The sequence below is a fragment of the Pholcus phalangioides genome, unplaced genomic scaffold (assembly GCF_987345545.1).
Source record: "Pholcus phalangioides strain wild (caught in Gottingen) unplaced genomic scaffold, Ppha-v1.0 ptg000015l_1, whole genome shotgun sequence".
In the NCBI taxonomy this organism is placed as follows: Eukaryota; Metazoa; Arthropoda; class Arachnida; order Araneae; family Pholcidae; genus Pholcus; species Pholcus phalangioides.
Window position 1 is genome coordinate 2,295,113 of NW_028301608.1, and position 16,072 is coordinate 2,311,184.

Genomic DNA, 16,072 nt, shown 5'->3' on the forward strand with positions numbered 1-16,072 from the left:
TTATCTATACTTAGAATAAGACAACCATGAATATTCTTATGGGCATTGAATAATATTTCATCTTGTATATATATATATTGTTTGTGCAATTACATTTTTAATTGCATTGCTGTATTTTTGAAATATATGACATCCATATTTATTATGGGCATCTTTTTCTCAGCCACCTCGTTGGGCATTTTGCCTGTTCTGGCATTTTATTTGTATTATGCATTTGCATATTACACACATTTTCCAAATACTGACCCTTTAACACTAGAAGGGTCAGACTATACGTTATACCTAAAAGGGCCGCTGGCAGTCATTTTGACTGCTACTTCTGTTTAGTGCAATATATTTAATAACATTAAATTTTTACAATAAAAAACAAGCATTTTCCCACATGGTTAGTTTTTTAATTTTGAAGAAATTTGCATTTTCTTAAGCATACAGGGTGTTCATAAAATGAATTTCCAACTATAAATATGAAAAACTAGAGGGCAACTGTAGGTTACCAAGATTTATCATGAAAAAAAGCTAGATAAACATTGCATTTACATCACATCATACATTGCTCCATTTTGATAATGTTCTCATTTTTATATGTATGTCAATGTCTTTTTTATTCACTATTTAGTTGGCATGCTATGGATAACATATACTATTATGGCACTGTAAATTCGCACTATTGAAGAAAAACTAGGGCACTATTAAAATTTCATACTACAAATTAACTTATGAAGAATATACAATTAAAAAAAAATACACACACACGTGTCTTTCTTTTTCATCAGTATTATCCGATTCAGATGTCACTTCTGAAACCACTACTTTCGGGTAGATATAGAAAATCATAAATTTCTTTGTCAGAGTGTCTCCTCACCCTCAGATTTACTGCCCGAAATAGCATTCAACACTGATAAAATTTGACTATTTTGTTCTAATACATCTTTTTTCTGACACCCATTTCTACACACTGTGAATTAACCTCTGTTTCTTAGGCAGCTTTCGAAGCAGATGGTGGCATGAAGAGTTATGAAATGTCAAACAAAAACTGAGCTTGCCAAGTGAACGATCAGAAAAAATAAGTTTTTCCTCAACTTTGATAACAGAGGCTGCTACTAAACCACTCATGTACCTCGTCCATATTCGTCTGTGAAACGTCTAACAAATTGGTACATATTGGGATATGCGTGTCTGTGTTGTAAACCTAACGTGAAACTAGTTTCTGTGTAATGCTTGTCATAGTGCTGCCATCTGCCACGTTTTTTTCGAACTATTAGTGAAGTGTAATGTTTGGAGATTTTACCATTGTAGGCCTGTTGCTCTCTGCGGCAAGACTTATTAATGGGGAGATCGGCTTGCATTCACATCTTGAAGTTGGGAATAATAACAGAGGCTATGGCTGAATAAGATAGGGTTTTGATTGTGGATACATACTGTCCCTGTCAATAGACTTTTTAGATTGCCTAGTAACATGATGCAACGAATAGCATTATTTTTATATTTTTTTCTCATTGGTATGTTACTTGTGAATATATGTTGTATGTCATCAGGGAATGATAGGGAATATACCTAAAAGGAAAATCATCAATGCCCATTGCAAGGAGAAAACATATACAATTTACATATAGCAGTCAAAATGACTGCTCTTGGCCATTCTAAGTATAAATATCGATATCTCCCAAATAAAACCTTCAATATCTTCAAATTTTTTTATACAGAGATAAGGAAAAGCCACCAAAAATAGAGTGTGTACATCAAATGGTGGAGATTATAGTATTTTCAAAATTAAAAACTCAAAATGACTGCCCTGACCTGTCTAGTGTTAACAGCTGTATTACCTGATGAAAATATTTTTATGATCGCTACTTTTACAAAAATATACAAGGTGCATAGCTAACAGAACGCACAGCAAATTACTGAGGAACCGTTGATTCTAGAGACATACTTCCAATTAGAAAAAGTATCCAAATAATGTGTAGACCTCAGATAAGTCATTCATATTTCAAGGGGTTGTATAGTTATTAAAGTTGAAAAAAATAACTTTTTATACGACATCCTGTTCTCAAAAACCCTATTTAAAAATTTTTTGCCCTGTCTCTTCTGAGGCAAACAAAAGAAATTCCACTTTTCTAAGTGCAATATTTGCTGAGATATTTGAATTCCAAAAACTGAGAAAAGTTGGGGGGTAAATGGGGGATAAAATATGCTTTACGTGCAGTGTGTGCTGTTAGCTGTGCACCCAGTATATACAGTTGAGCCTGTTTATAAAGAAATTGGATATTATGAATTATGGTTATAACAAAGTTTTGTTCATCCCAGTGAACTTGCAATATCAAAAGGATGCTAAAATATTTTATTGTAATTTGCCACACTTATAGATACTGGATATAACAAAGTTTTTTGGCATGAATTTGAATTTTTTCATAGGATCAAGTCCTGTAAAGTCAGGAGTTCTCTTTCAGAAACGAAGTCCAAATGTGAAGTACAGTGTAAGCCGCATAATATTATCTCATCAGGACTGTGTTTCTGATAACAATATAAAGTTTAGTTATGGCTTTAATTAGTTATTATGAATTTATTTGACCATTTATGTTAATACCTTTCATTCACATTCGTAAATTGTAAATCATTGTATGATATGAGTTGGGATATTGAATTGATATGTCTCTCAACTTGAGTAGATTATGCTAGGTGGAAGGAACATTCGAGTAGATATCAACTAAAAGTATAGCATCTCTGCTTTGTGCTGTAGGTTGCAAAAACTAATTTGTTCTATACATAGTTGATAGTTTTATGTATACTGGATGTTTTCAGATTATTGAAAAACAAGTTTTTATTTGTTTTTTTTATGCTTTGAATTTGGTGAATATTTGCTTGTCACTTTTCAGTTCATAGGCTTGGAGAAAAAAGTGCAGAAGAGTATGTTAGTAGGAACAAGACAATACTTAAGGATAATGTAAGCCACAATCATTCAGATTGAAAAAAAAAATTGACTTATTAATAAATTTAATAATTGAGAATTGCATCAATGACTTTGATTTTTACCTTGCAGTTCCCCTTAAACATGATTTTCTGTTGCATGCTTGCTACTTTAACCCTGGAATTTTCCTTCCAAAAACTTTTACAGTAGACTCTTGCTAATCCTGCACATTTCAGACCAAGATGTGCCAGATTACAAAAATTTTCAGATTACTGGAAGTTAATTGAAATAGCCCATTTAGATAATATAAACTTCTGTGCACAGACATGCAGTGAGATGCTTTCCTCCATTAAAACTCACCTAAAACATCAGATTACTGGATTAGCCTTATTATCGAGAGTCTACTGTTTTTGTATTGTATTGAGTATGCCTTGTATGAATTGTAGAGAGCAACATCACATCATCTCTTACACTGCATAAGAATTCTACAATAGTTTTGGAAATAGGTTGTTCAGTTTTGGAATAAATGGGGTTTTTTTTTTCAATCAAATAAAATCAATTACTGATTGCATTTTTTTTTTCAGAAAATGCTTTAGATTTATTTATCATCATTGATTAATTGTCACTCTTTGCTCTTTGCCGCGCACATATTCTGAACTCTCTTATGCAGAAAATAATATCATGGAAATTTTCACTGCAGAACATTTTAATTAGCTGAAGGCTCATTACAGAGCAATGCATATAATTCTGATTTGGGGCTACTATGCATAGTAGCAGGCTCATGTCTGACAGTTAAAATAACATAATTAGAGGGAATGTTGCTAATCATCATCATAATCACAGCCATAAAAGGCTTCTGTTTTGTTAAAATAATTTTCTTTTGCTTTGGTAACACTTCACTCTGCTTTAAAATATTTCTGTGTGTATATTAATATTCACAATAAAATTTGTAGCATGCCTTAGAGAGAAAGTTGCAAGAAATATCAAAAATGAAAGAACAGGCAGACAAGGAGGAAGAAGATGTTGCAAAAGAGGAAGAAAGACTAGAAAGAGATGCTGTGAACTTCAATGATTTTATATATAGCATGAGTTCATTGACAGATGATGCAATTCGAAAGTAAAATCAGAGTTTCAAATTAAATGTTTGTACATTTAACTTTAGTACACATATGTTGTGAACATTTGCCTAGTAACAAAGTATCTATAACTGAATGTTATGAATAGAGTCTTAAAACAAACTTTTTTTTCAAAGTTCAACCCTTTAACTGCTTCCATTTTGAATAGATTTTGGGTTGCTGCATTTTAGTTATATTTGACATCCATATATTTTATAGTCATCTTCTTTTTAGAGACCTAGTTGGGCCTTTTGCCTGTTGTGGCCTTTGTATTTGTGTTAGATATTGACCATAGTAAAGTAGAATATGTCGCTAAATCACTTTCTGATGATTTATGATATGAAATTTTTTTTTCTTATTTCTGACTACTTGTGAAATTAAATAGTTGAAATATCATTCTATGTGTTCTTGAAGACAGTTTGGCAATGCTAGTGATATAACTGGGAATGCAGTTGACACTCGTTATAATGACTGTTCAATATAACCGGTATGATAAGTTCAAAATTTCTTCCTATTTATCCCATGTTATTTTTCATCCAATATAACTTGAAAGATCAATCAATTGATACAACTTCGAAACTCAGCTATGCCCCATCCCTAATTTTTGCAAAGAAATGGACGAAAAATCTGTTTGACTTGGTATTGGAGAATGCAATTTAATCTACATGAAATGGAAAAAATACTACAGGATATATGACAAAAATGTGTGTGTGGTTGTTGCATGACTGACACCTTCATTCCTCAAGGTGAGAAGGTTTCACGGAATCCAGATTCAGGAGAAAAGTTCTGATCCCCCACATAAGGACATGGCATTCATATTCCAATAGGCATTCATAATGAACCAATTTTTTTCAAATAATGAAAGGATATACAGACAAGTGGACTTTTATTTTACAATGAAAATCATGAATCTTTTTTGTTTGCATTCATTCAATGTGGTGGTCTGAGATTTATCACAACCAGACATCCTTGGACTTTAAATTGTATGTGCACTTTTGCATGCATGCAAACAGTTGGTTAGTAGTTTTATCATTATTCTCTAACCTGATGCATTTTCATTGCAACTGCTTACATTATAACCAAATGAATAATATAATTTTTTGTTGCATCCAAAAATGGAATTCTTAAAAACTAATATTTTTGCAAACTTTTCATGTAATTGCCTCTCAATATAATATCTGATTTCCATGGAACGATGGGGTGGGGGTCATAATAATGATAATTGTTGACTGGTATAAATATTATTCCTAACTCGTGTGTGAGTGATTGTTGTGTGCCCTACATTCATCTTTCTGAAATGTAAAGCTAGGTGTGTCCATCCGGTTTTTCAATGTTCAATGCATGTTATATAAAGTATATTGAATATGTTTTTTTATTCATGGGTAAAAAAAAGTACAGTATATGATTAGATTTTAAAGGAATTGCATTAATTGGATATAGATTCCTAGTAAATAAAAAAATTAATATTAAAACCTGATCATGTAATAGCTTTCTTGTTTCACAATAAATAGTGTATTCACTACCGATTATTTGAATTAATTTATTGATTAATTTGGTTCAGTTATATTCAGACAACTTAAGTTGTTGCAATTATAAATGGAATAAAAAACACCTGAAAAAAATAGTATAACTTGTATGTTAGGTTTTTTTTAAGTTTTAGAGATAAATATAAATTTCCCAAAGCAATAAAATCGCAAACAATATTAAATTTACATGCTGTTCTTTAAACATTATATACAGTAGACTGTTGCTAATCCCGCTCATATCAGACTAGGGTGTGCCAGATTACAGAAATTGCCAGATCACTGGAAGGTATAGTTAAAAAAAAACTTATCTAAAGGGGGAGTATTCACAAGGTTATGTTCCAGGGGTTACCACAAATATGGGAAAATCTGTGAATAGCCCAAACCCTAAAATTTTGTTCTTTAGGCATCTCATCTGCTTTGTGTGGAAGAAATAGAGTTAGGGGTGGTCCAGTGATTCAAGACAATGCTTTCTGGAAGGAACAACATAATGTCTGTTAGTGGTTTCTTCTAAATTCCAGTTAATTTGTTAGAATATACAGGGCTAAGCACGGATCATGGCCTCAAAACTAGTGAAAATAGTGACCAAAATGTTCAAAAAAGAGACCAAATAGTGACCAAATTGTTTAAAAGTGACCAAATAGTGACCAAAATAATTTTAGACAGAGACCAAATGGACATTGAATTTTGATTATTACCAAATTGAATGAATTGAAATTGAATTTAATTTTTACTAAACTTTGTATTTCAATGGAACTCATTGAAATTGGGTTTTTTTACATAGTAGTGTGAAAAAAATCAAACTCAAACACATTCTGCTAACCAGAAAAGTTTTGAATAACTTATCAAATTTATCAACAACTATGTGTGTGAGAGTAACATTACATCCTTTTTAAGTAACAATAACAATGCCTTTCCCCCATGTTGCATTCCACAACCCATCTTAAAATCAATTTAAGCAGGAAAAACTTCAAAAACGGGAAAAAATGTTCGCATCCAAAGAAGGAAAAAAAAATGAAATGACACAAAATTTGATGAGAGAATTTGTCCAATCTACATTCAAGTGGATTTTTCATTCATATTATGCTATGAATGACAGTATACAAAATGTACTCAAACTTTTTTTAACTAGTACAAATTTTATTTACATACCTAGGTTTGTATTCCAACAAATTTTAAGAAATTTACTGTAATGATTTTAAAAAAAACTTATAAAATTACATTTTTACAATATTATTTTAAATTATTAAATTAAAATATTACTTAAATTATTAAATTAAAATATTACTTAAATTATTAAATTAAAATATTACTTAAATTATTAAATTAAAATATTACTTAAATTATTAAATTAAAATATTACTTAAATTATTAAATTAAAATATTACTTAAATTAAAATATTACTTAAATTACTGAATTAAATAAATGATTAAATTGAATAAAGTATTAAAATGATTAAATTGAATAAAGTATTAAAATGATTAAATTGAATAAAGTATTAAAATGATTAAATTGAATAAAGTATTAAAATTATTAAATTGAATAAAGTATTAAAATTATTAAGTTAACTAAATTATTTTAATTATTAAATTAACTAAATTATTTTAATTATTAAATTAACTAGATTTTAATTATTAAATTAACTAAATTATTTTAATTATTAAATTAACTAAATTATTTTAATTATTAAATTAACTAAATTATTTTAATTATTAAATTAACTAGATTTTAATTATTAAATTAACTAAATTATTTTAATTATTAAATTAACTAGATTTTAATTATTAAATTAACTAGATTTTAATTATTAAATTAACTAAATTATTTTAATTATTAAATTAACTAGATTTTAATTATTAAATTAACTAGATTTTAATTATTAAATTAACTAAATTATTTTAATTATTATACGTTGAGGGAGGACAATCCCTCCCCCCACCCCCCAACGTCAATGGCAGAGCCTACTGATGCATTGTCATCTGCTGCACCCCTAAGACCTTCAAGTCTATGGCTGGACTGGGAAGGGTTGGGCACCAAAATAATAAGGCCCTTTGTGAGGGAGAAAATAAACCAGTTTTGAAATTGTTTGGTTTGAGAGAAAAATTTGTAAATATATGTTTTTCTTTTTTTTGCACATAACATACACCCCTGCAAAAAAAACATTTACTCCTTTACCCAGAAACAGTATAATTTTGGCCCCTCCACCCGTAATTTTTAACAGAAAAAGACCCCACGGCCTTCCCCGGTAAATTTCCCATGAACCTTGTAAGCACCAACGTGGCGGCTTTTTTCCGCGCCAATCAATCGCCGTTTTGCAGTGGCCAATTCAAGATGGCTGACTAAGAGCACATAAAATTACAAAAAAATGTATAATTTATAATATGAATCAACCTAATATGCGAAAATCGATAGAAATATATCGGGGAAATACGGAAAATTAGGATAAAATGAACACAAAAATCAAATCAACGACCAGTGCCGTCTTAAGGCATGGGCCCACCCGGGCACGGCCCGGAGGCCTCAAGCGAAGAGGGGCCTCACAAAAATGAGATCTGGTTGAAATTTTCGAGAATGTTTGGTAGGGCCTCAGAAAAATCAATTGGCCAGGGGGCCCATGATACTCTTAAGACGGCACTGTCAACAACATACGGGGTTTATAAATGCGGTTGATACAGAGTTTATGGATGCTGCTGTCAGGGTTACCTATTTTAGCGCGAAAAAAAGTTGCCACGTTAGCTCCAACTCCTCCCGTAATTTTCAACAAACAAAAACAGTGAATTTGCCCCCCCCCCCACCCGAGGCTCCCGATTTACCATGGCCGTAATACGATATTTTTTTCTGGATGGGAAACGTAATTGTACTGCCCCTTGACTGTGAAATTCGATAATTTTGCAAATAAATTTAATTGCCTTTTCTTAAATATATCAAAAATGTCGTTCGAGGCATTGCCCCCCCCCCCCCCCGTTTTGGATCTGATCACGGTATGCAGCAACCCGGGCTGCAAGTACGAACGAAAATTTAATATCGCCCGGGGACGGTATCCATTTTTTTAATGGAAAAAGAGTAAACTCGGCACCCTGGCACCCTTCCTTGTTCAACACCCGTGGAACCAGACCCCGCCCTCTCCTATTGCGGTCATAACAGCGACTCGAGACAAAAACGTTTTAATAACTTTCAACGTCTAAAAAGGGGATTGTTTTACACAACACCGATATTAAGTCAACAATCGGTATCGTGAAGATGCTCTAAATTAAGTTACAGCCAGAAGCGGATAAAGGCCGGTTGTTGACGGCCCTGGGCATAAAAAAAAAAATTAATATTAGGCCCCTTAAATTAGGAAAAAAAGTGTAAAGTAGGGGTCAGAGGCGTGCTCGGCGTGCCCACCGTTTAATCCGCCTCTATTTACGGCTCGCATGCATTCATCTGATTTGAAAACCCTTGTGTTAAACCAAAGCTGCATTAAGAGTAAGCGTAAACAGTCCTATCGTTAAACTGGTAGCCAAACGGCATCAGCGCCCTCTCTGTTTAGATGGGTGCCTGCTGGCCTGTGATTGGCTGCTAGCATCGGGTAGGAAAGTCATTTCCCATAATGCATTTCCCCATCACGGCGCCATTTTGTTTACTTACTCATGTGAAGACTCTCGGTTAGGTTGGTTAGCTATTGCTCGTGGTTATTTTGGCAAATTGTTCATCTTTAAAATTATAAAAACGGGCCTTCTGAGGGCCAACTAAAATTATATTTATTGAATAAGTCTGCGTGCATTTGATGGGTGTAAAATGACACGAAGACGGGTGTTCACAAGTATAGATTTAGCTGTTGAAGTGTCGATAATATTGTTATTGAGTGATTTATATTTTTATGCACAAGTACGTCTCCTATGAAGAAGTAAGAAATGTCCGCTTTAGTGGGAATTAAGATTTTTAGGTTCCGTAGCAATAGACTGAAAAATAAATCAAAGTTGAAATCGGAATAACGCGATCAAGGGAAGGGGGGAAGAGAAGCGTAGGAGCCACGTGATCAATCGGCAAGTTTGACCCATCAAACTTCAGATGGCGCTGCCATCAATTCCGCTGCCTTTCTTTAACATTGAGTGGGTACGCTTAACTTACAAGCGGCTTTGGTGTTAAACTAAATGTTGAATTGCAGGATTCTGTGATCTTTTCATAAACAGTTCTCCTTTCGATCATACCTGGGGCTACGGTTTCTTGCTGAGATTTAAATCCAGTTAGAAAAATAGTACAAATTTTATTTCTAGATAGATCACGATTTTCAGTCGGATGATTTTTTTTATTGTAAGTAAATTCAAAATACTTGCGAGCTTCTTTAACCTTGGCCACCTACAAGAGTATTCTCCAAAAGCGTATTAATAATACGCTTAATACGTATTAATAGTACGCATCTTTAATACGCGCACTTTGGTATTCTCCCGCTGCGCGTAAATTAGTTTCTGCACGGGCTAAATCGTCATTTCAAATATTAAAAAAAAACATTAACAAAAGTAACGATAGAACAAACAACAAATGTAACTTGCTCGATGCTCCAAGAAAGGAATTCGGCCCTTAGGACTAAAACGTTTTAAAACAAATAAAATAAAGGATCAATTTTAAAATAAGATGAAAATGAAAAAACGAGTGAGCACGCGTGGGGAAATAAGAAAGAATGGTAGTAGGGGGGGGGGGATTCTTTGTTGTAAGTACACCTTTTACGCTATTTTTTTCCGACGGGCTTTTCCATAAAATTACTCTTTAACCAAGGAGCTTTCTTTCCAAGCGCCTTGAAATCAAGTTATGCTGACCTCACACGGTATGCTTCCGGGAAGATAAGACGCCTTCATGTACAGGGGTTCTACCAAAGCCTTCTACTTTCCTAGGTACTTCTAGGAGGCTTTGGTTCTATGGGAAGGGAGCTAATGATCATAGTTCAATGAAGGGAGGGAGAAAATTAGCGACCTTGAACCTTTAAAGTTCTTCCTTGAAGAAAAGAAAAACACTGACAGCAGAAAAGCGCGCGAGACCAAGGTTTTTTTGCTAAAAAAAGTGGAAAAAGTGACCTGGGCCTGAAAATATGTAATAAAAGTGACTAGTTTCTAAAAAAGTGACTTTTAGTGAAAAAAGTGACCCGTGCCGAGCCCTGAATATAGTAACAACGCTTCCTTTACCAATTTTTCTACATGTGGAAAATATACCACAGATGGTCTATTTAATGGGAACAATCCATTGCTGATTTAAAAGTTGAAACTTAAAGCTGAAACTTATGAAGCCTTTGCTATGTTCTCATAATGAACATGTCTTCTATGTAATTCTCAATCTTGATTAGCTTCATAAGGTAGCATTTGGGTTTCAGAAGCAGTCAGCTCAATTAATTCCTCCTCTGTCAATTTCTGAATTGCTATTAATTAATACTCTGTAGTCCATTTCAGGTTAACTTTGGGCTGAAAGGGAAGCTATGAGGGAACTGCATCACTTGTTGCTATTGCAACAAAAGCCTTTTAATCAATGTATCGATGGGTGGCCTTGATAAGGTATAGCCGATTCTTGCCAATCTCGCTGAGAAAGATCTTTGTTTATGCGTAACATAATGCTTGTAAAAAAATTTCACAGTGTGTTAGTAATAATTATAGAATGAAAAAAAAAAACCGCAGATACTTTCAGAAATTAATGCACAGTTTTTTTTGTTTTGTTATTTATCAAAAAGTGTTTTAAAATTCATAAAAATTAATTATATCAATGTGTCACTTACTCTTCATTGATGTGTCGTAAGTAACACTAAAAATTTCGAAAAACATTATAATATTTTTCTGAAATATTTCCCTTCCCTCAGCTGAAATTTATTCATTGAAAAAAATACTAAACAATAATATGAAACAACATACAATTTTAAAATACTTTATATTAATTATGGCTCTCAAAAACTTTGCGATTTTGATTTTTTTTTTCAATTTATGTGGAAAAAATAAACAAATAAAATTTTTGAAGCCAATCAAAAAATTAATTAAGAACAAGCAGATTAACTCTTATCAACCCAGTTTTTGCTTTTGTAGGAATAACACCAAATAATAATAATGACATAGAAAAGTTTAGAATTTTTTACTCAGTTTTCTTGTTGCCATTTCTGTCACTCGCTCACACCAAGGTATACGCATGGCCCCCCTAAAGGTGGGGCTGACAGGGCTTCAACCCTGGGGCCCAGGGCAATGACCATCATTTTTTGTTTTTTTCACGCGATAAATTCACTATAGAAGGACCCGTAAAAAATCTGGATTGGCACCCGCCAAAGATTCTAGCCTGGAACCCTGCTCTGGGATGTGGGGGCCATGGTTATACGTCTATTTCACTTTTTTTCATGACAGTTTTAGTCTTTTGTTATGGTAGATATGCTGCTCATGATTATTATGGATGATTCTTATCAAGTATTGTTTTTACAGCAAGCATTCAAACACCAAAAATATAGTATTGAGAAATGCATATATTAAATAATATTAGTAAAAAATATAGTATTGGAAAAATTATTCATTCATTACACTTCAATCACTATGGGTTGAGAAAAACTCAAAGTTTAAAAAATTGATTGCAGACGGCAACACTACACATATTAAGCATTACACACAAACTTCACGGAAGGTTCACTATATGCACACACACACACACACACACACACACACACACACACATCTCAACATGTACCAATTCGTTAGAAGTTCCTCAGAGGAATATGGACGAGGTGCATGTCTGGTTTAGTAGTAGTATTGAGAAATGAATAGAGCAGAGAACTTTTAGCGTGGCTATCTCTGGTGAAAATAAATATAAAACTTTCACATAAAAGAAAAGAAAATGCACAGCTGGCATAAACGGCCGTGGTCCCCTCTCTCACTTAGTTTATCTGAAGAGACACTAAAAGGCATCTGGAGAAACAGGTGGCCCCTGCTGTGGGTGAAAGACAGTGTTTGTGGTGGTAGCAAACACATTTTTGTGTCAGCACTCTCCATCATCAGCAATATGCATGCATGTTCGGCCATAGGCAGGACTCTTTACTACACAACTCTCTGACCCAAGACAACGGCTTTCCACTTCAGAGAGCCAACTGAACATCTGCTTAAACCTTGGCTTGAGTGCATCCTGAATCGAGAAGATTCGAAAAGTAAAATACCTAAACTGGTCCGCTTTCTAGAGCAGCACCCTGAGGATATCAGAGCTACAGTCCTGGAGCCAGAATGAGATAGAGAGCCACCTATGACAGTTAGGAGATCCGTGGTTCCCAACTTCGAAGCGCAAATGTGAACCGATCTCCCCATTAAAAAGTCTTGCCGCAGAGAGCAACAGGCCTACAACGATAAATTATTCAATCATTACACTTCACTCACAGTTAGAAAAACTGGTGGCAGATGGCAGCACTACACATAACAAGCATTACACAGAAACAAACTTCATGTCAGGTTTCATTACACATACACACACATTCCCGCATGTACCAATTCATTAGAGGTTCTGCAGAGGAATATGGAGGAGGTGTATGTGTGGTTTAGTAGCAGTAGTTAGGAGATCCACTAGAATATGACGTCAACTACACCCATACAGCGATCTCGTACATCTGTTTAGAGAAGAAGAAGAAGAAGAGGAGGAGCTTGAGTAGTCGAGAATAGTTTGATCCACGTTGGCTTATCGAAAAGCTGGATACAGGCAGCAATTACTGACGAATGTCTTTGAACAAAATCAAACCACACGGTGCAGCAATTAGATCAACCCAGCAGTTGATTGACAGCATTCATTGATGTGATAGTTGCTGATTAAATGAAAATCCCTGGAAGAGAATCAAATCAAATTTTATCAAGAACTATTCTCGATTATGACGATTATTATGATGATTTCGTGATTTATAACCTGTGGTTTATAATCGTGATTTATTTACATAAATCATAATTTTTTTATCATAAATTTTATACTTGTTTACTGGCGAGGTGCGTAATGGCGCCTGCCCATGTATGTAATATATCTTTCTCAAGCCCAATAAATGGTTAGGTTCCCCGAAGGCACCCAAATCTTCAGGGACAATGTGCTTATATCACCGAGTGTGACAGAGCCTGGGTGTCTCTTGGTTCCTATCACTATCATCATCGGCAATAGGAATTCCAAAACCACCCCTATCTCATGAACCTGGCAAGAAATAAATAATTAAAAAAAAGGAGGACCTGAGAAACCTATACCCATAAAGAGCCTCTCACAATGGTATCGGTGCTCTCTTGAAAGAGGAACACTTCCTGTAATCTATGTGTGAATATCTACATTCATTGAAGCCTGTTTTTGGGAGAAAAAAATAAAACGGATTGAATATTCGTCTTGATGTAAGCAATTGTGTAATGAAGAAAGCATGACGGTGATATTGGCGAGGAAAATTTGTTGGAAATCTCATCAAAATATTTTTGCGCTTGCCATGGATTTTTGATAATGGTAACTAATATTTTTTCTAATTTAAAACTTTAAGCGAATAAACATCAATTCAAAACGGTATTTTTTCGAAATCAAAGAAAAAATGAAATATTCGGTATAAATGATCATCATAAACCTTGGATATATGGGAGCTAGATTTTGCGGCGAAGTAGTATACTCTCTACCTTCCTTTTCACTGCAAAGTTAATCTGAAACAAACTATAGTTTCTTTTATCTCTACATCAGTGGACCCTTCTCCATTAACAATCCAGAAAATTTTTTTCGTAGTCAAAGCTTTTTCATTGTTCACACAAAATACTAAGAGAAGTGTCTTATTCTCTTCATCTCTTCATGGATTTCCAGATTAAATAATGATAGCTATAGCAGTGGCAGCTCATGATTAAATGTTCTAGGGGGGGGGGGCCCAAAACAAAATTTCATTCTAAGATACCAGTAGTCAGTAGTTAATTTCCACACAAATATGATTTTTTTTAAATTCATTCATTTTAATTAATTAGATAATTTATGCATTGAAATTTTATTTTCAATGCGCCTGTCCAAATAAAAAAATTCACGCTCAACCTGGCAATATAGGAGTAAAGAGTCGGTACAGTATGTCGGACCACAATTTTTTCTGTCAGATGCTGAATTTATGCAGGGTGCTTCAGTACCAGTATCGAAAAACTTCTAGGAAGGACACACCCAAATGACATACTAATGTGTAGTCAGAAATGATAGGGTAGCGTACTCAGAAAACACGCCACATAGTTGAATATGCATTTCAACTGATACGAAGGGCCAGTGTATCAAATAAATTTAGAGACATATCAATTCAAAATAATTACTCTTAACTCCAGGTTCATTTTCCTTTGTTTTAATCCAACATCCATCCTACTGTTCAACAGATTAAAAATGTATATGTTCATTTAATTAACGCGAGGTGGCAAGTTGTGGGAGAGAGAGAGAGAGGAGTCAGTTATTTACTCACCGCCGCCAGGCCGAGGGGTCTGCACATGTTGCTGTTTCTTGTCACTCTGTCTCTGCGTTTTTTCTTCTTCCTGAAGGTCTCATTCTATGTCGCCAAACGACACCCTCTTGTGCGCCAAACAGCGTAGTGTTCCCAAGTTATCACTTGCGGTTACGGTTGAATTGAGCAGGGAAATTATCACAAATTAAATTATCTTTATCACAACAAATAACAGAGGTCAAAGGTGTTCAAAGTGTTGTCCCTGAGCTGTAATGTGGGTCTCGTGTCCCTGGCGAATGAAATTCCTATCAACATTCTGGAAGGTTACGGGCATGTCTCGGTCTTTCTTGCAATGTGTGCAGTCAGTTCATCAGCACCGGCTGCACACATTACAGGACAGAGCATTCTATTCATTAGCACCAATATACACATCAAATAACACTCTGGATAAAACATACACTGTGGGTATAGCAAACGGTTTTGTGTTTTATGTCTTTTGTCCTATTCATTTCTATATATTTTTACCCCAGTCATAACATACCTTGCTCAAAACATACACTGTGGATATAAATTACCAAAAGAAAAATTGGCTTGACCAGAATTGAATGTTTCCATCTCTGCCCAACTCTTGTAGGCTGTCTGGTCACTTACAAATCACTAGGGGGTGATATGTCAAGGGGAAAGACAAGTTTGTGCACGTGCGCGAGTTGTGTAAAGCAGTGGTTCTCAACCGGGGGCACTAGGATATACCAGGGGGGGCCATGGATGAAAATCTCTCAAAAGGGGAGCCACGGCTACTGATACGGGGGCCATGGAGAGAGAGAGAGAAGTTTGTGAAATAAAATTTTTTTAGCCACGTTCACTAAAAAAATTTAATTTCAAACAAAATGTGTGTGCATAGAATATCTTTTTCGCAATTTTTCCCCTATTCAAGTAACATTAACATGAGGAAGGAAATAAAAAAAGTGGTTCATATAATCTCTGTGGTTTTACAACTTGGGGGTGGCAGTAGACCCTGACAAATGTTACGAAAATAAGGGGGGGGGGAACGGAAATGGATAAAAACAACAAAAATCATATCCACATCTGCAAGTTATCAAACCCATTTGCTCACCAATAAGATGTTAAGCAAGACAT

The 16,072-nt window shown here is 34.3% G+C and overlaps 1 protein-coding gene across 5 annotated transcripts in view; it reads left to right on the top strand.

The window, feature by feature from the left end:
• Positions 1-16,072, top strand: part of LOC149075236 (cilia- and flagella-associated protein 100-like) — an 86,615-nt gene that overhangs the window by 8,011 nt on the left and 62,532 nt on the right. For all 5 annotated transcript variants that reach the window (XM_089242530.1, XM_089242532.1, XM_089242531.1 and 2 more), the window contains exons 4-5: positions 2,874-2,941; positions 3,859-4,022. In XM_089242530.1, coding sequence (XP_089098656.1) covers positions 2,874-2,941; positions 3,859-4,022 — 232 coding nt within the window. The remainder of the gene's footprint in view (positions 1-2,873; positions 2,942-3,858; positions 4,023-16,072) is intronic.